At 40.9% G+C, this 26,115-nt stretch overlaps 1 protein-coding gene across 12 annotated transcripts in view; it reads right to left on the bottom strand.

Moving 5' to 3' along the window:
* TEAD1 (TEA domain transcription factor 1) overlaps positions 1-26,115 on the bottom strand; it is a 280,155-nt gene that overhangs the window by 129,676 nt on the left and 124,364 nt on the right. For 2 of the 12 annotated variants that reach the window (XM_077114019.1, XM_077114024.1), the window contains exon 1: positions 19,322-19,457. The exons of 9 other annotated variants lie outside the window; for them this stretch is intronic. In XM_077114019.1, the coding sequence (XP_076970134.1) occupies positions 19,322-19,457 (136 nt within the window). Of the gene's footprint in view, positions 1-5,295; positions 5,326-19,321; positions 19,458-26,115 lie in introns of those variants that run through there. One more of the 12 variants, XM_077114027.1, reaches the window with a different exon arrangement.

Below are 26,115 nucleotides of genomic sequence, written 5' to 3'. Positions count from 1 at the left end.
AATAAAAGGTGTTTAATGGCTATTTGGTGCAACCACCCATATATATGAAAAGTAATGAGAACATGTCTCCCAATTTCCTATAGGTTGTCTGCCAAATTCCTGCCTCCTTCATAAAAAGACAGTATCTGCAGTGTTTTCTTTGCCATACAGATATACCCCATGTCATTATAAACAAACGTTGCTTTCTTTGCAGCTAATAACCACAATGTGTGGGTAAGAAACTTCTACAGTGTAAATCCGTGGGGACAAGGCTGCATTGTGGGCATTAAATAATTCAAACAATCTGAAATGAGTCAGAGGATTGTTTTTCAATGGCCCTGTTGCATTTCAAACTTTAAAGTCAACCCCAAACTCTCTTTCCTGGCACTTTTGCCATCTGCTGGGCTATTGTGCAACAATTCTCATTCTTCATAGTTTGGTCGCATTGCAAAGGAACTGGCAACGTGGGCACTCATGAAATATTAACACATTACACTGATTTTTTTTTTATAAGTGTGGCCAACAGTAGATCAATTATATTACTATGAAAAGCTTTTCATAATTCATTTGAGGGGGGAGCATCAAGATCTCCTTTCTGGACAGCACATGGATTATGAAGTCGACAGTTTTGAAGAGGCCGGCACTCACATGCACAGAATACATTAAATGTGATAGATGGGATAAATACACTGTTCACAAAAGAAGAAAAATGTTTAAGTCTGGCAAATGATTAAAACAGTATACAATAACATGAATAAGTTAGGAATTAAGTCCATCGCAGAGTCTCTCTGTAAACAAGAAAAGGCAAATCCCAAATGCTGGCAATTTACTCTCCTTCTGGCTGACCCTTGATTATCTCATCTTTCTAAAAAATAAAATTTTCTAATTTCTAGGTATCAGAAGACTTATTTCCCCACTATCCCTGCCCTGAAATGCCTTTTAGTCCAAGAACATTAACAGTTTAGTATATATCCTTATTTTGAGGGGGTGAGTCAATATCAGTGTAGCCAAGAATATACTTCAAGTACAACAAAGCCTGAGAGGCAGGACTCTCCAGGTTCATAGGAACCCAACGTGAGGTTCTGATGATCTTTCAGCCAGTGAGCACAAGAGACACTGCTCTTCAGTTGTGCAACATTCGTAAATTTCAGCTGGGCCACTTGATCAGACATGGGAACAGACAATGCTTTAAGCTGGGAGGCCTCCAGCTGTTCCCCCTTGGCAGTCAGAGAGGGCAACCTGAAGAACAGGTTCTAGGTTCTCTACTTTCACATTAAAATACTGGAGTGCCCTGTCTCCAAGTCTGGTCTCCTCCACTAAACTGTAAGCATACTGAGAGCTAGAGCCAGGACTTATTCACTTTCATATCCTTTTCCCTGAAACTTGGAATTTCCACAAAAGATGCCATTAATGAATAGCACGGAGTGTAGGCTCTCTCTCTCTCTCTCATTCTGGAAGGAACTACACTTATCCTCTTTTTTGCACTGGTCCCATAGCAGCATCAGGAGGCAAAGGGTCACATAAAGGGCTGTCCTTCCTTATCTACGGGATTTGGAAATGTACCAAGTGCTTTCAATTACGTTATGACTTGTATACTACTAGGAACATCAGTAAAAAGGGTGGGGAGAATTAGAATAAAAACCCCTTGAAAATAAATATGCAAAAGAAAAAGGGCACAGGGAGGGAAACCACTGACAATCATGGCTCAAGTATCTTGAAAACTAGACGGTCTGTAAGATTCATTCTTAGAAAGCTTTTCCCAAGACCATACTGGGAAATCCACAGGGGCTAAGGTGGGAATGTGGTCACACAGACGCTAGACTGGGAGAGGGTGATGGCAAGGAAGGCAGTTTGCCTCTAGCCAGCCCCAAGTGGGACACAGGCACCATTATATTGGGTTGACTTAGAAAAGAAGACACAAACCAAAAAGACCCTATCTAGTGCGAGAAGGGTGCAAAGGCTGACGGCTCATGAGATATTTGCAACAGCCACTCGGTGGCTACATGCAGAGAGGAGGGACGGAACCAGTCCCCAGCTTGCCTAGCCTCAGCTCCTAAGTATTCTGAAAAACTAATTTTAAAGGAGTAGGGATATTTCATCTTTATGATTCCACTCCATTGCCGTCCTTCTTTTCCCTGAGCCTGCAACGTAACAAAAAGAATTCACTGATCATATGTGCTGGTGCGTCCAGTACCTTCTTCTCTCTTACGTGCTCCAGTGCTGAAAACACACACTTCTTCACTGGCCCCATCTATGTTCTTCTGAAAATATAGAAGCAACACACACAGACACAACCTCTAAAACTGTCAAAACCCCATGCTTCTGCCTACATTACAATTTAGTCCAATCATCACCCAATCGCCAGAACTTATTACTCGGTTACATTTAGCTGAATTTTTCACCCAGAGCACCTGTTACCAGGGACTCACACAGCCACAGGGAAGCAATTTATACTTTTACAGCTTGTGTCTATTACATTTCCGGGACCTCTTCTCCAGATTCCTCTATTTAATAACCATATTTTCTGAATAACTTTAAATGTCCTACAAAAACGTGCAAATGAAAAATTTTGCAGAACAAGAACCAAATGGAAATCGTTGGGATGGGGACAGTCTTGCTTATCCCACAAGCAGCTGCAAGCTCTCCCTCTGTCCCGAGGGTCTCTAGTGCAAATGAGGGTAAGAAGGAAGCTTCCAGGCCTGCAGGTCTGTCTTCTAGTCCTCTGGGGGAGGGAAACCGCCTCGATTCTAAAACTCACCTCCCCCGAGACTGGGGACAGGGGCCCTGGAACTCACAGAATGAAACCTATCCTTATCTATAAATGAAAATCAGCTTTGATGGTAGCCAGCTTGCTTGCCTCTTTCCTTTTTCAAAAGTATCAACAGCATCATCTCCATTAAGTACTTAGTTAACAACTACCATGGGCGCTCAGTTCTGCACTGGATGCCTGTCCCTGAAAGTAATAAAAGAAAGAAGCGTGCGTGCTGCCCACATGGCGGTGCATTCGCCAATGAGCAGGTCCACGCACGTGCACGTACACACACAGGGCTTTGGGGTGACCAAAGGGTGACTGCACTTGAGATCAGAAAAAGCTTGCATCTGGCTTCCAGATTTCTTGCTTTCCAACCGTGTGACAAGTTTCTTAGCCTGTCTAAACCTCAATGCCTTTCCCCCATCTAGAGGAGGAAATGAGATGACGTGCAAACACTCTCGAGTGCCGTTATTTTGCTCATTTATGTGACACTGGGATCACCTCTCATCTTGACTTCCTGTCCATTACACTGGGCCAGGGCCCTGGGGACAAGCCCCGAAAGTTCCCGGAAGCTTCCTGAAGCCCAAAGTGCCCTCTTTAGCCACAGAGGTTCCCTTCCATGGAGAGTTCTCTTGGCTGGCCAGTAGGGGCCCAAGAGTGGTCAAAGATTCCAACCGCACCCATCGGATGCTGGCCAAAAGCCCCACCCCCACACCTGCGTTGGTTCCTACACCCTTCCAAGGCTACCCAGGCTACATACGCCTCTGTTTCAAAGGGGAACAAACTCTCTCTTCAAGAGCTCGACCAGCACTCGAACACCAGGCCTGTGGCCCCAGACACCACCCCCTGCAGATAGGGCTCATTTGCACTCCCTACAGGCCTCACCAGCCAGAGTGCGGTCTCTGGCTTTGCCAGACACCCTCCACCCACAGAGAGCAAACAATGGCATACACTGTCAGGCCGCTTTTCACTCCTCCCCACATGCAGCCCCAGTGACCAGCAAGGGTGGCCGGCAGCAAGCAAGAGGCAGAAGGGAACAGAAACAGCTACCAGAACAGTTTGTTTGTGTCCGACTGCAGAGAACCTAGATGCGGAGCCAGCAGGCAAAGAAACACCCTCCTTGTAGCACTTCTTCAGTGCTTTTGGCTTGTGGTCAGCACCTCCCAACCATAGTCGAGAGAGCAGGACCCAGACTGGGCCCCACCACCTCTCCTCCATCTTGGGCAGTGACTCAGGACACCCGCCAGCAGGGAGAAGGGACCCGCACACCAGAAAACCCAGACAGACTCTGGAGATCACAGGTGAACTCTCAGCTCAGCACGCTGCACCCCCCAGCACTGCTTTTATCCCTAAAGAAGGGAAGGAAACTCACATGCTCTGAGCACCCACCACCACCACCACATGCTAAGTGTGCTGTGGACGGCATCTTTAACCCTCACGTAACCTTGCTAAGAAGGTCTAACTACACCTAATTTTTAGCTAAGCAAACTGATGTTTGGGGAAGTTAAGTAGTTCACACATAGTCACAGTATCTCCTAGAGAAGCCTCTAGGCTTCTAGTGTTTCATTTCCAGAAACACAAACCACAGTTCTTGACTTCAATATTATACCACTTATCAAAAGCACCACTGTAAGAAAGGAAAACACCCACATAGTCTCAACAAGAAATGTTATTTTCTCAGTCCAAACCCTGGATTGGATTGCCCAAAGGACAAAAAGTGGCCCATAGTGCTGACCTCACCTCAGCAGTTTTCCCTCACCCCCATCTTCTAGCTTGTCTCAGGCAAAGCTTTGTTAAAAGGTCTCATTCAATGGTTTATTAAAAGATGGCACTTACAAAATTTCGTAGGGAAAAGAAACACCGGCAGCCTCTCCCATCATCCTTCTGGTTCCAACTCCCAAGCATCCAAGTGTAAGAAGCCGCATCTAGGAGGAGTCCTGGGAATCCCCAACAAGCGCCACCTGCCTCTACAGTTTAAATACCTTCAGCTGAGATCTGCACCCAAGGCTAAACACTGCCCTTTCAGCTCCAGGTCAGCTCTAGCAGTCTGATTCGGTTTTTCTTCCCAGGCCACAAATGGACAGAACCCACCGATGGATACAGACCTCCCAGGAGCATTCTGACATCAGCTATTCTGCCCATAATTACTCACCCTTCTCAGACAGACTGGGTGCCCTGACTCTTGGTTCAGAATCTTCCTGTCACTAACCACAGACCCTTTCATTTATACCAGCCACCTACCACCCCACCAGCTCTTTCTTCCTTCTTCTTGGTTTGGTTAAGGGTCTGCAAGCAGCCTTGTAAAGGTTATCATCCTATTGCTATTCTAATTCTTTCTTTCTTTCATCTATCTATCTGTCTGTCTGTCTGTCTATCTACCTACAATTATTGCTGCATTAGAAATCTGAGTATAGAGACAACCTGCTCTGAAGTCCATTAAGAGTGATTCTATGGCTTAGTGATCCTGAATTCTTATGAGAGCTTGGTTCCCCCATCCCAACGGGAGTTATTCAGTGAAGAGACCTGGCTAACTCTGATTCTGAATTTGGAGGATTCTTACTTACCAAGAGGGATTAGAGAAAAATGCAGGGCCTTTAGCGTCTCCAAGATTAAGCTTTGTCTTCATAAATATCATAGATGTCACATTAGATAATATGTCTGGAAGAAACCTGACTACCAATAGTAATTCAGAATTCTGTTCAAAAAACAAAAGAAAAAAACATGTGCCAGTTTTTAAATCTATCCCCCCACTATCCTTTATCACATATATGACAGCTCTGTTCTCGATACAAGGCTAAGACCCTTGCAGGATGGGAACAGATATCTCTATCATTTCTACCTCCCCAGTACCTGGCAGGTACTAAGTGTTCCTTAACTGCTCCCTTCCTGGCATTCTAATTATGATAGTGTACCAAGTAAGGACCAGGCACACATGCACTACTCTTTCACCCTGCCGGCTCAACCTCTCTCTGGTAATCCCTGAAATCTTGCTCTTCCCTCACTTCTATCTCTAAGCACCCCACCCCAGGAAGCCACCACCGAATAAGTGGTGGCAAGAGGGTCATTTCCTCTATCCTCCCTGTAATCACAGGAAGCAATTTTCTCAGTCCACAACCACAAGCCCAAAGCCACAAGCCCAAAGCCCATGCGCATGATTAAGAGAATTTCTGAGCATGGTGCTGGCCCTGTGATCAGCTCTGGCTATGTATGCAATGATCCAGCCAACCACAGGTGTGTGTCAGTATAAGCAACCACTACAGTGGCTTTGCAGGGCGTCTTTCATGTAGAGGACACAGTGTCACAAAGCAAAACAGCCAGAGACCACTTCTTGCTGGATGATGACCCAGTTTGGGAGAAGTTTCATCTACAACACCCCAGACTTCCCAAACATGACAAAACTTGGAACACACATGCAGTCTATGAAAACTGAGGACTTGCATTTCCATCCTGGGATGGTTAGTGGATTTGGGGCAATGCCACTTCCACCATCAGTCCAGGATCTCCTTATCTGCTCCAGCCACTGTTTCTCCCCAGTCCCACCTCAGGCTGCTTCTCCCCAGGTCACAGATATCCTTGGCACAAGGTGGGAACTGCCTTCTGGCTCCACCTCCTACAGCTGAAGGGAAGGAGGCTTCTTGGCTCTCTGGACCCAAACATCCAGCCATGATACAGAAGACCTTTAGGAAAAGTCCTCAAGTAATTAAGAATGGAACGGTCCAATCAGTTGGCTACTCTCAAACACCACAACCCTGGCTTTTCTAAGCAAAGAAGGGGGTTTCAGGGTTCATATAACTAAAAAGTCCTACATTAGCAGCTCAGATGGCATCCTCAAAAATCTAACTCCCACTAGCTTCACTATGGCCTCTGGTTCTAATGATCCATCCTGTACACTTGTAGATTCTTCATGTAAGAAAACTGTCACCATAACTACAGACCTCACATTCTCACGTACTAGCCAGAGGATGCAAATTGTCTCCCCAAATCTTCAGCAAATGCAAGCTTCACATTCCCAGAAATCTCAGAAATCTATCTCCTCCAGTTCACTGTTTCTGATTGCATATGCACCATCCCTCAACCAATCACTGAGGGCATAAGCCGAATGGTTTATGTCAGTCATGGTCCACCTCTGAGATTGGGAGTAAGGTCAATCGTATGCTTTTGGGAAGAATAGGGGAATGGGTGCTGAAACAACACCCAATAAATGTCCTCTTGAGCTGTGGTGCATTTAAGTAGCCTCTGACCACCTCTCAACAGGTGACCCCAGCACCACAGGATAATAGCAATCATATCACTACTTCAAGAAGGAAGTATTAACCTCAGGCAGCTACAGGACAAGGAAGTAGCAGCAGCCCAGAGAAACTGAGCTTATGGCTCGGGATGAGAAGACAGTTTCTTTGCAGGCACAGAACTGAAACCTCTATGGCCTAAAGCTATAGTAAGAATGTCACCAGGTGTTCACATGGTGGTTATCACCTCACATGTCAAAATCTCCAAAATGAAGGGCCCAGTGCTATGCATCAACTGGCTGCTGCTGACATCACCAGACCCATAGCTTCCTCTGGTCTTCAAGAGCAGCAGCGACCCCAGCCCCGGAGGGAGGTACAGCATTGTTCCCAGTTACAGCAGAAAGCACAGAACCATCAGACTACTAGAAATCCTGAATCTATAAAGACACTCAGAAAATTGTGAAGGGATTTGGAGAGAGAGGAAAATGTGTCTCAGCTAGAGAGGCCCAAACAAAAGCTTCTTCAGCTCTCCTGTGAGCAAGGGGCCCCGAGTCCTCCCAGCATACCCTTAGATTGTGAAAATGGAAAAATGTCTCGAAATGCAATTCAGCCACCTTCCCAGAATTACACCCCAACAGAGCAAATGCTCCAGCTTCCATACATTTGTATCTAAATTCCCAAGCTCCTGGCAGAATGGACTTTACTTCTAAAAAGGCTTAGCCTATCACTAGTTACTTAGGATTAGAAAAGAGTTGGTTTTTCTTTTCTTTTCCTTCTTTTTTTCTGTTCTGAGAAGACTCCTTGGAGCCTCAGGAGCATTTCCATAACAACATGGGCAGACCTGTCAGGCACAGGGCTTGAAGTGTACCAGGTAAAGCCTGGTTCCTCTGCCCGGGGCTGGATCCAAGGGTTTGTGTTAACCCCTTTTTCATACAGAAGTCTCCCCAGATCCTAACTGTTGCCCAGCCAGCACCCAGTGGTGAAGCACAGGAAGTTGGATTTTGGCAGCTCTTTCTCCGTCTCAAGCAGCAGCTCTGTCATTTTATGCCTGCAGCCAAGAAGGGCAACATCTGTGGAGTTGAAGAAAAGCTGTGCCTGACGTCCTACCTATGTCTGAGACTGCCAGAGGGTTTCCTGTGGTCACATCAAGAAATATGATCTTGCACCCCAAAGAGATTAGACCCAAACAGGCGTTCTCCAAGACACTTACAAGATAGAATGTCAGAGGTCAAAGAGAAAGAGAGGATCTTGAAGGCAGAAAGAGAAAAACAATCCATCACATACAAGGGAAACCCAATAAGACTATGTGTAGATATCTCAGCAGAAACCATGGAAGCTAGAAGACAGTGGGATGATATATTTAAATTACTAAAAGAGAAAAACTGCCAACCAAGACTCCTATATCCAGCAAAATTGTCCTTCAAAAATGAGGGAGAAATTAAAACATTCTCAGACAAAAAGTCACTGAGAGAATTTGTGACCAAGACACCAGCTCTGCAAGAAATACTAAAGGGAGCACTAGAGTCAGAAAGAAAAGAGAGAAGAGAGAGGTATGGAGAAGAGTGTAGAAAGAAGGAAAATCAGATATGATGTATATAATACAAAAAGCAAAATGGTAGAGGAAAACATTATCCAAACAGTAATAACACTAAATGTTAATAGACTGAATTCCCCAATCAAAAGACATAGACTGGCAGAATGGATTAAAAAACAGGATCCTTCTATATGCTGTCTACAGGAAACACATCTTAGACCCAAAGATAAACATAGGTTGAAAGTGAAAGGTTGGGAAAAGATATTTCATGCAAATAACAACCAGAAAAGAGCAGGAGTACCTATACTAATATCCAACAAATTAGACTTCAAATGCAAAACAGTTAAAAGAGACAAAGAAGGACACTATATACTAATAAAAGGAACAATTAAACAAGAAGACATAACAATCATAAATATTTATGCACCAAACCAAAATGCCCCAAAATATGTGAGGAATACACTGCAAACACTGAAAAGGGAAATAGACTCATATACCATAATAGTTGGAGACTTCAATTCCCCACTCTCATCAATGGACAGAACATCTAGACAGAGGATCAATAAAGAAATAGAGAATCTGAATATTACTATAAACGAGCTAGACTTAACAGACATTTATAGGACATTACATCCCACAACAGCAGGATACACCTTTTTCTCAAGTGCTCATGGATCATTCTCAAAGATAGACCATATGCTGGGTCACAAAGCAAGTCTTAAAAAATTTAAAAAGACTGAAATCATACACAACACTTTCTCGGACCATAAAGGAATGAAGTTGGAAATCAATAATAGACAGAGTGCCAGAAAATTCACAAATACGTGGAGGCTCAACAACACACTCTTCAACAACGAGTGGGTCAAAGCAGAAATTGCAAGAGAAATTAGTAAATACCTCGAGGCGAATGAAAACGAAAACACAACATATCAAAACCAATGGGACGCAGCAAAGGCAGTGCTAAGAGGGAAATTTATTGCCCTAAATGCCTATATCAGAAAAGAAGAAAAGGCAAAAATGCAGGAATTAACTGTCCACTTGGAAGAACTGGAGAAAGAACAGCAAACTAATCCCAAAGCAAGCAAAAGGAAAGAAATAACAAGGATTAGAGTAGAAATAAATGAAATTGAAAACATGAAAACAATAGAGAAAATCAATAAGACCAGAAGTTGGTTCTGTGAGAAAATCAATAAGATTGATGGGCCCTTAGCAAGATTGACAAAAAGAAGAAGAGAGAGGATGCAAATAAATAAGATCAGAAATGGAAGAGGAGACATAACCACTGACCTCACAGAAATAAAGGAGGTAATAACAGGATACTATGAACAACTTTATGCTAATGAATACAACAATTTAGATGAAGTGGACGGGTTCCTGGAAAGACATGAACAACCAACTTTGACTCAAGAAGAAATAGATGACCTCAACAAACCAATCACAAGTAAAGAAATTGAATTAGTTATTCCAAAGCTTCCTAAAAAGAAAAGTCCAGGACCAGACGGCTTCACATGTGAATTCTATCAAACATTCCAGAAAGAATTAGTACCAACTGTCCTCAAACTCTTCAAAAAAATCGAAGTGGAGGGAAAGCTATCTAATTCATTCTATGAAGCCAACATCACCCTCATACCAAAACCAGGCAAAGATATTACAAAAAAAGAAAACTACAGACCAATCTCTCTAATGAATATAGACGCAAAAATCCTCAACAAAATTCTAGCAAATCGAATCCAACAACACATTAAAAGAATTATACATCATGACCAAGTAGGATTCATCCCAGGTATGCAAGGATGGTTCAACATAAGAAAATCAATTAATGTAATACACCATATCAACAAATCAAAGCAGAAAAATCACATGATCATCTCAATTGATGCAGAGAAGGCATTCGACAAGATTCAGCATCCTTTCCTGTTGAAAACACTTCAAAAGATAGGAATACAAGGGAACTTCCTTAAAATGATAGAGGGAATATATGAAAAACCCACAGCTAATATCATCCTCAATGGGGAAAAATTGAAAACTTTCCCCCTAAGATCAGGAACAAGACAAGGATGTCCATTATCACCACTATTATTCAACATCGTGTTGGAAGTTCTAGCCAGAGCAATTAGACAAGAAAAAGAAATACAAGGCATCAAAATTGGAAAGGAAGAAGGAAAACTATCACTGCTTGCAGACGATATGATATTATACGTCGAAAACCCGGAAGAATCCACAACAAAACTACTAGAGCTAATAAATGAGTACAGCAAAGTAGCAGGTTACAAGATCAACATTCAAAAATCTGTAGCATTTCTATACACTAGTAATGAACAAGCTGAGGGGGAAATCAAGAAACGAATCCCATTTACAATTGCAACTAAAAGAATAAAATACCTAGGAATAAATTTAACTAAAGAGACAAAAAACCTATACAAAGAAAACTACAAAAAACTGTTAAAAGAAATCACAGAAGATCTAAATACATGGAAGGGTATACCGTGTTCATGGATTGGAAGACTAAATATAGTTAAGATGTCAATCCTACCTAAATTGATTTACAGATTCAATACAATACCAATCAAAATCCCAACAACTTATTTTTCAGAAATAGAAAAACCAATAAGCAAATTTATCTGGAAGGGCAGGGTGCCCCGAATTGCTAAAAGTATCTTTAGGAAAAAAAACGAAGCTGGAGGTCTCACGCTGCCGGACTTTAAGGCATATTATAAAACCACAGTGGTCAAAACAGCATGGTATTGGCATAAAGATAGATATATCGACCAATGGAATCGAATAGAGTGCTCAGATATAGACCCTCTCATCTATGGACATTTGATCTTTGATAAGGCAGTCAAGCCAACTCACCTGGAACAGAACAGTCTCTTCAATAAATGGTGCCTAGAGAACTGGATATCCATATGCAAAAGAATGAAAGAAGACCCGTATCTCACACCCTATACAAAAGTTAACTCAAAATGGATCAAAGATCTAAACATTAGGTCTAAGACCATAAAACAGTTAGAGGAAAATATAGGGAGATATCTTATGAAACTTACAATTGGAGGTGGTTTTATGGACCTTAAACCTAAAGCAAGAGCACTGAAGAAAGAAAGAAATAAATGGGAGCTCCTCAAAATTAAACACTTCTGTGCATCAAAGAACTTCATCAAGAAAGTAGAAACACAGCCTACACAATGGGAGATAATATTTGGAAACGACATATCAGATAAAGGTCTAGTATCCAGAATTTATAAAGAGATTGTTCATCTCAACAACAAAAAGACAGCCAACCCAATTACAAAATGGGAAAAAGACTTGAACAGACACCTCTCAGAAGAGGAAATACAAACGGCCAAAAGGCACATGAAGAGATGCTGAATGTCCCTGGCCATTAGAGAAATGCAAATCAAAACCACAATGAGATATCATCTCACACCCACCAGAATGGCCATTATCAACAAAACAGAAAATGACAAGTGCTGGAGAGGATGCGGAGAAAGAGGCACACTTATCCACTGTTGGTGGGAATGTCAAAGGGTGCAACCACTGTGGAAGGCAGTTTGGCGGTTCCTCAAAAAGCTGAATATAGAATTGCCATACGACCCAGCAATACCATTGCTAGGTATCTACTCAAAGGACTTAAGGGCAAAGACAAAAACGGACATTTGCACACCAATGTTTATAGCAGCGTTATTTACAATTGCAAAGAGATGGAAACAGCCAAAATGTCCATCAACAGACGACTGGCTAAACAAACTGTGGTATATACATATGATGGAATATTATGCAGCTTTAAGACAGAATAAACTTATGAAGCATGTAATAACATGGATGGACCTAGAGAACATTATGCTGAGTGAGTCTAGCCAAAAACTAAAGGACAAATACTGTATGGTCCCACTGATGTGAACCGACATTCGAGAATAAACTTGGAATATGTCACTGGTAACAGAGGCCAGCAGGAGTTAGAAACAGGGTAAGATAATGGGTAATTGGAACTGAAGGGATACAGACTGTGCAACAGGACTAGATACAAAAACTCAAAAATGGACAGCACAGTAATACCTAATTGTAAAGTAATCATGTTAAAACACTGAATGAAGCTGCATCTGAGCTATAGGTTTTTTTTTTGGTCTGTCTTTTTTTTTTTACTATTATTATTATTTTTATTTTTTCTCTATATTAACATTCTATATCTTTTTCTGTTGTTTTGCTAGTTCTTTTCCTAAATCGATGTAAATGTACTAAGAAATGATGATCATGCATCTATGTGATGATGTTAAGAATTACTGATTGCATATGTAGAATGGAATGATTTCTAAATATTGTGTTAATTTTTTTTTTAATTAATAATAATAATAAAAAATCACTCAGTAAAATTCCTAACAAAAGAATAAAAGAAACTCCACAAAACCTAATCAACCTGGAGAAGCAACAAATGGAGCTGAGAAACTAACTTGATTTAAACAGATCAATCCCTTGGAAGGTACAAGGTGTATCAATCAATGCTTCCACAAGTTTCTGTAACTACTAATGTTTAGTTAATCACTGGACATGATTCTATAGAGAGAGTCTCAATTTCTAAAACTTAATGGGTTATCTAAAAATTATGAAGTATAACCATCAAAAGCAAAAGATCATTAATATGTCTATCACTAATAGCATTTTGTACCATCTCTGGGATCAAGAATTCTGAAATTAAAAGAAGGGCAAACTCAGTATGGGTGGACCTAAGACGCAAACTCAGTGGTTCTCCATCAAAGATAGTTTATATAATAATTGTAACGCTTTTACAATGGTTAGCATATATGTTAGATGATCTTTACTTTCTAGGTTCAAAAAGGAATTAGAAATCCACAGAATATAAGTATAATTGAAAAACTGTTGTGAATTGGACCCATGGTTCCATAAAAATTGCCCATCTTACAAACTAACAGTATTAGTTATACTTTCTAAACTGATCATATTCAACTGACCCCAAAAGTGATAAATAATACAGAGCAGGTACAGTAATTGTGAGACACAATGTCCTTCACCTCTAGCATTTATCTTCAAAGCAAATGACTTACCTACTTTGTGATCAAAACTTTTGTAACTAGAAATGTTAAAGAAGATTCATGATTTTATTTGCTCTCCACAGCAAACCACCAAATACCCACTGACCTCCTACTCAGACATTTTTCACTGTTTTCTAAAGTAGAAGCCTATCTTGCCATTGTAGAATGATCAGAAGATAATCATTTTATAACTGAGTCAAAATTTACTCCCTCTCAATATGCTCCAATTTTGTCCAATAGGACAAATCTGCTCCCTCCTACTCCATGAGAGATATTTAGATATTTTAGAACAAATTCATGTCTTTACTCAATTTTTTCTAGGTTGGATCAAATAGTCCAAGTTCCTTCAACAATATCTCTTTCTTTTTTGGGTGTGTGTGTGTGTGTGCATGATCCAGGAATCGAACCCAGGTCCCCGCATGAAAGGTGAGCATTCTACAACTGCACCCATGCACCCAACAATATCTTTTAACGTATGGTTTTTTGTTCTATTACCTGGGTGGTTTTTCCTCTGAACAAGCTCTACAATGCCTACATTCTTCCCAAAGGGGCTTTCTTTTGTTCCTCTTGTATCCCCACAGAAAGGTATTTGACACATAATATTCAGGAGGGTAGGAGAGAGAAAGGGAGGGAAACAGGAAGAAAAGAGAAAACCCAACTCCTCGTGCAGTTTAATACAGTGATCGTCCTGCTTTCCTCCACCAATGCAGTCTGAGATGATACTTTTGCAGAAGCCACACTTATTATTTACTGTGATCTCACAGGCTATAAAAATCACCAAGTTTTCTTCATATATTAATGCCAAGTCAGAAGTCTTCTATCTTACACAGAGACTCCTCCAACCCTTTTAAAATATCCTCTGTCTTCAATAGATAGCCTAGGCAGAGATGCTTGGACTCAATCAGGCCCCCAACTGACTCTGCTCATTCCACCCAGGCTTCAGGCTCTGGTCTCCCAACCCATCACCCGCTCAACACCCTTACTTGTTAAAACCAGTTGCAGTTCAAATTACAGTCCTTGCATTTGGCTCACAGAATATTTCTCTATTTTTGACAAAGAAGATCTGACTTTAAAAATCGTATCAAATGCCTTGTTTATCCACTTTTGTCAACTGCACTTTTCTGCTCTAGTTACCTAACAAGATTTTCAAAGAAAGAAAAGAAGCTAACCTGGTATGACCTGTTCTTAGTGAACTCATGCTAGGTAAAAGTGATTGCCACAACAGAAAAGGCATACTTTTAAGTCCACATCCAGGATAGCACTCAGGAATGATCTGTTGAATTGAATTCAAAGCCTTAAGTCCCAGGCCGGGAAAGTACTTTCTCCCATAAAGGTACATACAAAGGTTTGAAGAACGGAAGCATCATAAGGCACAGTTTTCGCAGGTTAATACTTTCAAGGAAACAACATTTATTTAAGTATATAAGCTCTTGTGAATGTGCCTAAAATTAAATTCCACTATTTTGTCATTGGATCCAAGAAAAGTTCACAAGAACAGCTAGATTTATTCATTTTCCTGGACATAACTTAGGGATATAATTAAACATTTACACCAAATTCTAACCAAACCCCTGGGCAAAAGTCTCCCAGAGCACTATAACCTGTGGCACAAAACCAAGCTCAAAACTGAGGCTCAAAACCAAGGCCTTCCTGGCAATGTGGGACAGAAATCCTAGAATGAGCTGGAACTCAACATCAAGGGATTGAGAAAACCTTCTCGACCAAAAGGGGGAAGAGAGAAATGAGATAAAATAAAATGTCAATGTCTGAGAGATTTCAAACAGAGTCAAGAGGTTATCCTGGAGGTTATTCTTACGCATTATAATGATATCACCTTTTTAGTTTAAGGGGTATTAGAGAAGCTAGAGGGAAGTGCCTGAGAATGTAGAGCTGTCTTCCAGTAGCCATGTTTCTTGAAGATGATTGTATAATGATATAGCTTTTGCAATGTGAATGTGTAATTGTGAAAACCTTGCGTCTGATGCTTCTTTTATCTACAGTATGGACGGATGAGTAAAACATATCGATTAGAAATAAAACAATAGGGTGAACAACAACAAAAAAACCCAAGGCCTTCACCAGGGTAGGGGCAAAATGCCATCACCAAATCCTGAGGTAGAAAGTCTCCATTTCCATGAAGCTGCTGCACTTAGGGGCAAGGGCTTGGGCCTTGTAAGCCAACAGAAGTTTGAATTACAGAATCCTGGCAAAGCAACAACTTCTTGGAACACTGGTTTCTTCTTCTTTAAACATAAATGACAGCAGCAAAAAGAATCAAATATTTGGGAATATATTTAACCAAGAATGCAAAGGACTTATTATGGAAAGCTACAAAACACTGCTAAAAGAAATCAAAGAAGTCCTTAAAAAAAAAAAGGAAGGACATTCCATGCCCATGGACTGAAAGACTAAATATTGTTATCTGTCTATTCCATCCAAAGCAATTTTCAGATTCAACACAATCCCAATTAAAATTCCAACAACCTTCCACGTAGAAATGGAAAAGCCAACCATCAAATTTACATGGAAGAGTAAGGGGCCCCGAATAGCTAAACCAATCTTGAAAAAGAAAAAAACAAAGCTGGAGGACTCCTACTTCCTAATCTTAAAACTTATTACAAAGTTACAGCAATCAGAGTAGCACAGTACTTGAACAAGAGAAAACATATAGATGAATGGAATCGAACTGAGAGCTCAGATATCAACTCTCGCATTTCTAGCCAATTGATTTTTGAAAAGGGTGGTGCTAAGTACACTCAACTGGGAAAGAATAGTCCCTACAACAAACAATGCTGAGAAAACTGGATATTCATATGTAAAAGAAGGAACATTCAAAAATTAACTCAAAATGAATCAAAGAGCTAAATATAATAATCAAAACTACAAAACTCCTACAAGAAAACATAGGAAAGCATCCTCAGAATCTTGTGTAGGGTAATGGTTTCTTAGATTTTACAACAAAAGCACGAGCATCAAAAGAAAAAAAAAGATAAATGGGACTTCAAAATTAAAATGTTTTGTGCATTAAAGGACTTCTTCATGAAAGTAAAAATACAACCTACAGAATGAGAGAAAATATTTGGAAACCACATATCTGATAAGGGTTTAATACCCAGAATATATAAAGAAATCCAACAACTCAACAACAAAAAGACAACCTACAATTTAAAAATAGACAAAAGACAAACAGAAATTTCTCCTTAGAAGATAAGTTTTAGAGTCGATGTGGAAAAATAGGAACACTCATTCATTATTGGTGGAAATGTAAAATAGTACAAATGTTGCAGAAACAGTTTGGTGGTTCCTCAAAAAATATACCTAAAAGAACTGAAAGCAGGGGCTTAATCAGATATTCTTACACTGATGGTCACAGCAGCATTATTCATAATTAGCCAAAAGATGGAAGCAACCCAAATGTCCCTCAACCAATGGACCAATGAATGTATTCATCAACCGATGAATGTACAAACAAAAATGGGTATATACATGTGTGCCAGTTTGAAGGATGTACGTACCCTAAAAAAGCCATGTGGTATATACATACGATGGAATATTATGCAGCTTTAAGACAAGATAAACTTATGAACCATGTAATAACATGGATGGACCTAGAGAATATTATGCTGAGTGAATCCAGCCAAAAACTAAAGGACAAATACTGGATGGTCCCACTGATGTGAACGGACATTCGAGAATAAACTTGAAATATGTAATTGGTAACAGAGTTCAGCAGGAGTTAGAAACAGGGTAAGACAATGGGTAATTGAAGCTGAAGGGATACAGACTGTGCAACAGGACTAGATACAAAAACTCAAAAATGGACAGCACAATAATACCTAATTGTAAAGTAATCATGTTAAAACACTGAATGAAGCTGCATCTGAGCTATAGGGTTTTTTTTGTTTTTGTTTGCTTGTTTGTTTGTTGTTGTTGTTTTTTACTATTATTACTACTTTTATTTCTTTTCTTTATATTAACATTTTATATCTTTTTCTGTTGTGTTGCTAGTTCCTCTAAACTGATGCAAATGTACTAAGAAACAATGATCATGCATCTATGTGATGATGTTAAGAATTACTGAGTGCATATGTAGAACGGTATGATTTCTAAATGTTGTGTTAATTTCTTTTTTTCTTTCCGTTAATAAAAAAATAAAAAAATAAAAAAAATTTAAAAAGCCATGTTTTAATCCTAACCCCATTTTGTAAAGGCAGCTGTTTCTTCTAATCCCTATTCAGTACTGTATGTTGGAAACTTTAATTAGATTATCTCCATAGAGATGTGACTTGATCACTGTGGGTATTAAACCTGATTAGGTGGAGACGTGTCTCCATCCATTCCAGGTGGGTCTTGCTTAGTTTACTGGAATCCTATAAAAGAAGGAGTATTTTGGAGAAAGCCTCAGAAGCAGAGACAACAAGAGAGAAAGCCAGGAGATTCAGAGAGAGCAGAGAAAAACAACAGAGCCACGAGAAAGCCTCAACAAAGAAAGCTGCAGAACCACGAAGCAGAGAGTCCACCAGCCAATGACCTTTGGAGATGAAGTAGGAAAACACCTCCCCGGGAGTTGGAGAGGAAGCTAACAGATGATGCTGTGTTCACCATGTACCCTTCCACTTGAGAGAGAAACCTTGAACTTCATCAGCCTTCTTGAATCCAGGTATCTTTCCCTGGATGCCTTAGATTGGACTTTTCTACAGATTTGCTTTAATTGGGACATTTCCACATCTTAAAAACTGTTAACTTGCAACTTATTAAGTTCCTCTTTTTAAAAGCCATTCTGTTTCTTGTATATTGCACTGCAGCAGCTAGCAAACTAGAACAGCATGCAATGGAACATTATTCAGGTGTAAAAAGGATGAAGTTCTGATACATGCGACAACACGGATGAATCCTGAAGACATCATGTCAAGTGAAGTATGCCAGACCCAAAAGGACAAATATTGTATGATCTCATTGATGCGAAATAATGAGAATAAGTAAATTCACAGAGTTGAGGTTATAAGGGGCCAGGGTGGGAACTTTATGCTTGACTGGTACAGAGTCTCCATTTGGTATATGGAAGAGTTTTGGTAATAGCAGCAAAACACTAACACCACTGAATTATATATTTGAATGTAGCTAAAAGGGGAAATTTTAGGCTATAAAATATTAGCAGAATAAAAATTAAGACAACAACAGGACTGTACAACATAAACAGTGAGCTCTATTGTAAACTATAGGCTATGGTTGATAATACGATTATAATAATATATTATATCATCAATTGTAACAAAGATACTTACTAATGATAAAGTGTTAATAATGGGGGGAAGGGGGATATGGGAACTGTGTATTCTACATGATTTTTCTAAACCTACAACTACTCTAATAAAAAGTATATAGACGGGTCCATGGGTGATTCAGTGGTAGAATGCTCACCTTCCATGCGGGAGACACGGGTTCAATTCCCAGACCATGTGCCCCCACAAAAATATATATATATAAATACTAAATGCACACACACAACGGATGATAGAGCCTCTCTGTAAGGGGGTACAGGAGGCCCCATTTTGTGAAAAGCCTGGCTCCACGGCTGAGGCGTGGCAGGCAGTTAAGAAAGTCAACTGTCTTCTTTCCTTCCCACCTTCCATCTCCAGTTTACAGAGGTGAGATAAAGCTCCTAAGAACTCAGCCCAATGGCCCACACATGGTGCACACTCAGTAAGCGAGAGCTATTAAAATTACTTTGTGCCCGACCTAACAATAAGCCAAAATTCCTCCTCCTATTTTACCAACAAGCCACCTGGAGTCGCCTTTTTCTTACACACAGATCGACTTAGACCATCTGAGCCACAAGTACGAAAGAGGAGCCCCTTCCTCATTATGACTAAAAACAAAGCTGCCCTGACGCTGTCACATTCAGACTCATAATCCCTCATCCAAGGACCTTCAGAAATGCCAAGACCCTCGGGGAAGAGAAATTTCCTCTATCATACCGCAGAGGGGAGCACACAGGGTTTTGAGATGACTAATAATGGAAATGTCCTCTAAACAGGGAATGTGAAACAGTTTCGGAAGCCTCTCAAGGAGAGGGGGCAGGGGCAGGGGGGATCCTCATGATTCAGGGCCTGGTGGAGAGAATGGCAGTTTTCCCGCAAACAAAAAAATACAGGTGAAAATGTCAGGTGCTCGCAACTTTGGTTTTCACGGAAGCCAGCGCCCAGTGGGTCGGTTCAGGAGACGGCTCCCCAGCTCCTTGCTACCATGGTGTTTTTTCTATCCTGACAATTCACTTCCCCGACAGGCACGCCGCCAACTCAAATGAGACTCAGAGCGGTGAAAAGCCCTTCAGGTAAACAGTGTGATAAGCTAAACTGAAAAACTAGACAATGTTTTTGGACTATGAGGTAGTTGCTATGGAGACAGTTGCTAATTAACTGCTTTCAAGCAGGAGAACAAAGGGCTCGGGCAGGCAGGCGTCGGTCTCTCCCAGCCAGCAATGCTTCAAGCCTTGCGCAAGCGGCACATCGCTCATATCTGGAATACCTGAGACCCGGCTGGGTTTGCTACATGCCTGAGGAAATGACAAAAGTGCATTTTCTTCATCTTGACCTGTATTAAGAGCGCCTGGCCACCACTGCTTCTTGGAGAAGCACGTGGCAAAGGGGAATGCAGATTCACCAACACCAACTCACCCCCTGCCACGTGCCCCGGGGACTTCAGAGATACTATCTATATCATGTCCTGAGACAAAATTGAATTATTCAAATGAAGAGTGAGGAAAGAAACCTCGCTTTTAATGACAAGCTTTACCTGATAAATGTATTAAAGACAACAAAATAAAAACCCTTAACTTCAAAGGGATTCACCTCTCTTAGGTAAAAAAGTAACCTGGATATTTCTCAAAAACAAACGACAAAACCCCTAATCAGCCCATATTTCTAAGCCCCACACACTGTAGACACTCAATAATGAATAATGAAAACCAAAATCGTCATCAGACCTAATCACTCTTGGATTTTCTCCTTCAACTATCCCACACTCGCCTGGTGGCTTTAAAATGCAATCTCATCTCCAAAAGTTAAAATTGGTTCCCTGAAACCAAAATGCTCTATTTTAATGTGCTGACCTTTTAGCTACATCCAGTTAAAACCAAAGCTCCACCTTCCCTTCACGAATATTTAAACTCAAGCACAAAATGTAAATAGGGCTGAGCACAAGTACCTCTTCTGATCAGAGTCATGTGAGGGCACTTTCACTTCACAAGGACTCTAGAATGCCAATTTCAGCTTACACTAAATATATCTACATTTGGTAACTGTCAAACTCAACCAAGCTACTGTGTGGCATGTTCTGCCTTCCCTGGACAAAATCAAATGGTTTTACTCTTAAGAAGCACCAATCAATACAGCCTGGGAGCCACTCATCTTCATTATCTGAGGCAGAATGTGGATTAAGGAATATTATTATTCTGAATGAAATACAACAATATGATTCTCAGCTCAACGTTGTGATGCTAATGCACGTAAACTTCATCAGGGAAGCCCCATGACTTTCTGGCAGCACCAACATCCATTTAAGAGCAAGGGTTTTGGAGGGAGACAGGCTGGGTTCAGCCACACCTCCAGCTTGACTAGCTGTGCAATTATTTGACCTCTTTGGGCTTCAGTTTTTGCACCTACCAAATAAGGGCACTGCATCTATCTCAGAAAGTTACTGTGCTAATTCAGTGAATTAAAACGTTTAACTGCCTTCCCTAGCCTTAAGCACTCAAAAGATAACAGCTGTTTATTAAAGCGTCCATTATTCCCTAATTTTCCTTAAAATGGGGTAAAACTATTAGGGCTCTAGTTTGCACCTCTACAGCCAACTTCCTGAAAAGAAAAAAAGGGTCTTTAGGCTGAGCTGGGAACTTTTCTAATCCACCAAGCACCTTCCTCTCTCCAAAAGGACACATACCAGCTAGAAAGTGAGCAGCTTTCACTGCGATGCAAATTGCAGGTACTGCCCTAATTGTCAAATTTGGTCCCAGATTCTGGGATAAATTCAGACCTTTTTTGTGAAACTAATGAGTTAAATTCTTGCTTTGCAGACAGCAGCTTTTTAATAAAGCTTTCAGCCAAAGCCCCTCCCTGCATGTGTATAAATTTCAGCAGCCATTGCTCAGGGGCATCTCATCTCTTCTCATTTCAATCTCTTCTTTATTCTACTTCTTCCAGGCTGGGCTTCCAGCAATCGCCACACATCCATCCATCTATCCATTCACCCACCCACCCACACAACTCAACACAATTTATCAGTCACTAACTCTGGACCAGGCAAAGTACTGATGCTGAGAATGTAAGTGTGGTAGTTAGATTCAGGTGTCAACTTGGGTAGGTGAAGGTGCCTAGTTCTGTTGCTGTGGACGTGAGCCAATGGTACATGAACCTCACCTGTTGCTCATTACATCTGCAGTCGGCTAAGGGGTGTGCCTGCTATAATGAATGATGTTTGATTTAATTGGCTGGTGCTTAAATGAGAGAGCTCAACGTAGTACAGCCCAAGCAGCTCAGCATACCTCATCTCAGTACTTGCAGCTCAGCCCAGGCCTTTGGAGATGCAGAAAGAAATCACCCTGAGGAAAGCGGTTGGAACCCAGAGGCCTGGAGAGAAGGCCAGCAGAGATCACTCTGTGCCTTCCCGCATAAGAAAGAACCTCAGTTGAAAGTTAGCTGCCTTTCCTCTGAAGAACTAATGAAATAAATCCCCTTTTATTAAAAGCCAATCCGTCTCTGGTTTGTTGCACTGCAGCAGCTGGCAAACTAGAACAATAAGCATGTAATGGACTCAGCCCACAAGGAGTTTCTAGGTCAGTGTGATATATAGACATATACACACAGCACTTCCAGGTCTATGAGATTAGTCTTGTGCTAAGAGAAGTAGTCGGGTACTTAAGGGCACAGATGGGGCTCCAGGGGAAATGAGATGCCCAATCATAGCATTCCCAGAGTGAGGCCCACTCCCACCCCAGAGGAGCAAACCATGGCTCGTGGGGCTCTATTTCCTTTTGTGCCACTGTTTTCTTTTACCGCATCCCTATTGTCTCCTCTAAATGCTAGGTGCAGAGGTCAGGGAGCTCTGAAAGCTACGAAAAGGAAGGGGGCGGAGAGAATCAGCACACCTGTCCTCTGCTTGAGGGGAGACTTCTGTGATTGAGACCTGGCTCTACTCTACCGCCTGCTCAAAGCCCAGCAAACTCCGTCAGCTCCTGGGACCTAGGTATCGCCACAGAAAGCACAGCTGAGTCTCCCATCAATCCTGCTACACTGAACTGAACTGTGGTCTAGACCCTTTGAGTGATGTGTGCTATACCACAAAATTAAGTGGTAGAACTGGGTTGGAATTCAGAGCTCTGACTCCAAAGCTTACATTCATCCTTCTGCACTTTTGGGTGGCTGCAGGATCTTTTCTAGAGGAGACTATTTATTTAACCCTGGAAATGAAGGATGTAATCACCTTTAGATATGGTGCATTTATTTAACAGATGGGGTGTACTGTCCCAAATCTCTCCTTAAAAACCTCTCTAACCCAACTTTATAGGCCTGTGCAGTTTAAATTGAGAACAATCCCTTACCAGGAAATGTATTTAATTAGTAGTATCATGCACTTACTTCCCCTGGGGTGCGTGAGTCAAAAGATACCAAGAAAAATCCTTCAAAATGTTCACTGTTTAGTTATCAAAGAAAAACAGAAGAAAAAAAAATCCTCGTGGCATCTGATAATCTCTTCTCTTTCAAAAATCTGCATCTTCAATTCTCCTAACTTAGCCTCCTACCAAAGAGGCCTGGGATACGGAATTAAAAATATGTATTATTTTGATCCAGGTAAGGAAAGCAAAGAACTTCAAGGAAAAACAAATAGAGACTATAGGACTTTTCAAATTACAAGCAGCTTGAAGATGTGGGAAGAACAAAGGATTAAGAGGACTTGGGTTTAAATTCCAACTCTAACACTTGCTAATTACGTTAAGGACCAGTTCCTTAACCTCTCTAAGTCCCTTCATTTGTTAAATGGAAAATAATAATAACTACTCTTACCAGGTTTGTTGGACTAAAGGAGATAACATCTAAAAAAGCACTGTAAGATATTTATTTTTAAGTAGATATCAAAACACACACCCAAGTACATACTGTTACCAGGGAAATACGAGTTGAGCTGTGACCTTTAAAAGGCCCCAGAATGATTTGTGGGGATAAAAATTATAGAACCAGACTTCTGATTGGGAATAATAAAAGTTCAGTTACCTGAGTAATATTGGAGGCCAAAAAATTGTATATATGAAAAACAGCAATGGTTAAAATCCTTTTCAAAAAAAATTTTCCTGAACCAGGTATGTGACTGTTAACTAGTCCTTTAATATAATCCATGCTCAGATTCTTCATCTGTGATATGGGTATAAGAGTAAAGTACCTAACTCAGGGGATTGTTTAAAGGAGTTAAGATTTGTAAAATAAAACATCAATCAATATAAGCATTCACTTTTCTCTTTTCTGACACCTATTCAATCATATGTCACTCATCTAAGATGTGCCCACAGATAAGAAAAGCCATGTATGGCATCTCAAACTTCACCTGAGTGAAGAGATATGTCCCCCCAACCCCCTCGTGGCAAAGTTGATCAGAAAAGCAAAAGCAAACAGATTCACAGACTGAGCCCAGACAGAGGCTCCTCTCATCAGTGGGACTGTACTGCCTGGAGACATTAATCACCACTTCCCAGAAGTCCATGTTCCTTTTACATAAACACAGCATTTACAGTTTTACAACAGTTGTACCGAAGAAGGAGAAACTACTGCTGATTTTATGCCAAATTTACAGGTAAATACACGTGGTTTTTTGTGTTTTTTTTTTTAATTAGTTATTTAATGTAAACTACTTTTGGCACATCCATGGCAAGGCATTCTTGGCTGACATATTCAAATAAGTATAGCCATCAAAGGTTCCAATTCCCTTTCATGCATGTATATGACCATTAGGGGCCAAACACCTCCTCTGTGCAGAGCACCGCTCTGCAGTGGGGGCAAGCAGGGGGTGGGGAGGGGCAAACAGAAATCAAATCCTACACACCGAAGAAGACGCCAATCAAGCCCTGCCTTTGGGAAGCTTCTAATCTAGTTGGGAAAACAAAGCGGGCATATTGCAAGTTAAACATCATTTATTATGTGAACTCGCAACAGGATTAATGACAAGGTGCTAGAGAAGTTGAGTACTATTTGAGTCCATCTTTTGAGTCCAAAGACGAAGGTCAGAGCGATCAAGGCAGGATGGAGTGGTCAGGAAAGACTTTACGAAGGTGGAACTGGGAATCTCCAATCAGCGTTCCACAAACTTTCACAGGGCCTCCTATACGCCAATGACAAAGTGTGGGTGCAGAAGGCAAGAAAGGGGAAAGCAAATGAACTGTGCAGCTGGAGCTGAGGCCACCTGAGTAGTAGTAAAAGCTAAAAGAGGGAATACAGGTAGAGCCTGTATTTTATCCAAAGGATTTTAACAACACATAATATGAGAGAAATAATTTCAATTCACCTGGCAGCAGTGGGCAGCATGGTTTAGACTCATCAAGGTGTCAGGCAATTGGGATGTAAGTGGTAGAAATGTTAAAGAAAAATGCTCACATGAGAGATGACCTAAAGAGTGGGGGAGTCAGGGATTGGCTGAATATATATCCCACAGGGACTGCCAAGCGGGGGGGCTAACTGGGAGGTCTCAAAGAGAAAAGGGGCTTTGAAAAATGGGGGATGGGGACACACTGTGATGATTTATAGAAGGAAGCCAGAAGACAAAGTGTATGGGTTATATTTTGAACACATGAAGTATTTTGCTCATCGAAAGATATCTACCTGGAAGGTTAAAAAATGGTAGTCCTTTTGCAAAGAAATGATACTAAAGTTGGCAGAGTAAATGAAATCCCTAGAAATAAAAAGAATAGAATAAAACCTTGAAGATAAAGCATTGTTAGTGGGCCAGGAGAAAGAAGAAAAGCCAGTTAAAAAAAAAACGGGGGGGGGGGAGCATCGAAGGCATAAGAACTGTACTGAATCCAAAGGGGATCAGGAATGCAAAATGCTGCACATAAATAAAAATGAAAATTTTAAAAAAATTAACAAAACAATGAACTTAGCATTAAAAAATAAACCAAAGTTAAGGAGTCCAAAGAATGATAACAGAATCTTAGAATGGTCCATGAAGAAGTTGCCAGTCATTTCTGAGAGTGCAGGTCTGGGGACAGAAGGCATGCTAAATCAAGACCCCAAACAGTTGAGTCCCCCTCACCCCAATCTGGGTTAACTTCCAAGAGATCATCAGTTAAGACAAGATCTGATAGAACAGAATTTGAGGGACCAGCAGGAGCAAGACACTCTGAACACGGTCATCTTCCTACTTCAAGTCTATTTTGATGAACAACTGAACCTAAGATGTCATCATCCAGAACACCAGTCTCTCCCTCACCACAGCAAATCCAACTATAGGAAATGAACCAGAAGGTGTTAATGGTTGTCCACAATTTATTTCCAAAACTTCCATATAAGGAACTTCCATAAGTTATTTCCATAA

The sequence above is a fragment of the Tamandua tetradactyla genome, chromosome 8, assembly GCF_023851605.1.
Source record: "Tamandua tetradactyla isolate mTamTet1 chromosome 8, mTamTet1.pri, whole genome shotgun sequence".
Lineage (NCBI taxonomy): Eukaryota > Metazoa > Chordata > Mammalia > Pilosa > Myrmecophagidae > Tamandua > Tamandua tetradactyla.
The sequence above is the reverse complement of the archived record's forward strand: the minus strand, read 5'-3'. Positions and strand labels throughout refer to the sequence as shown.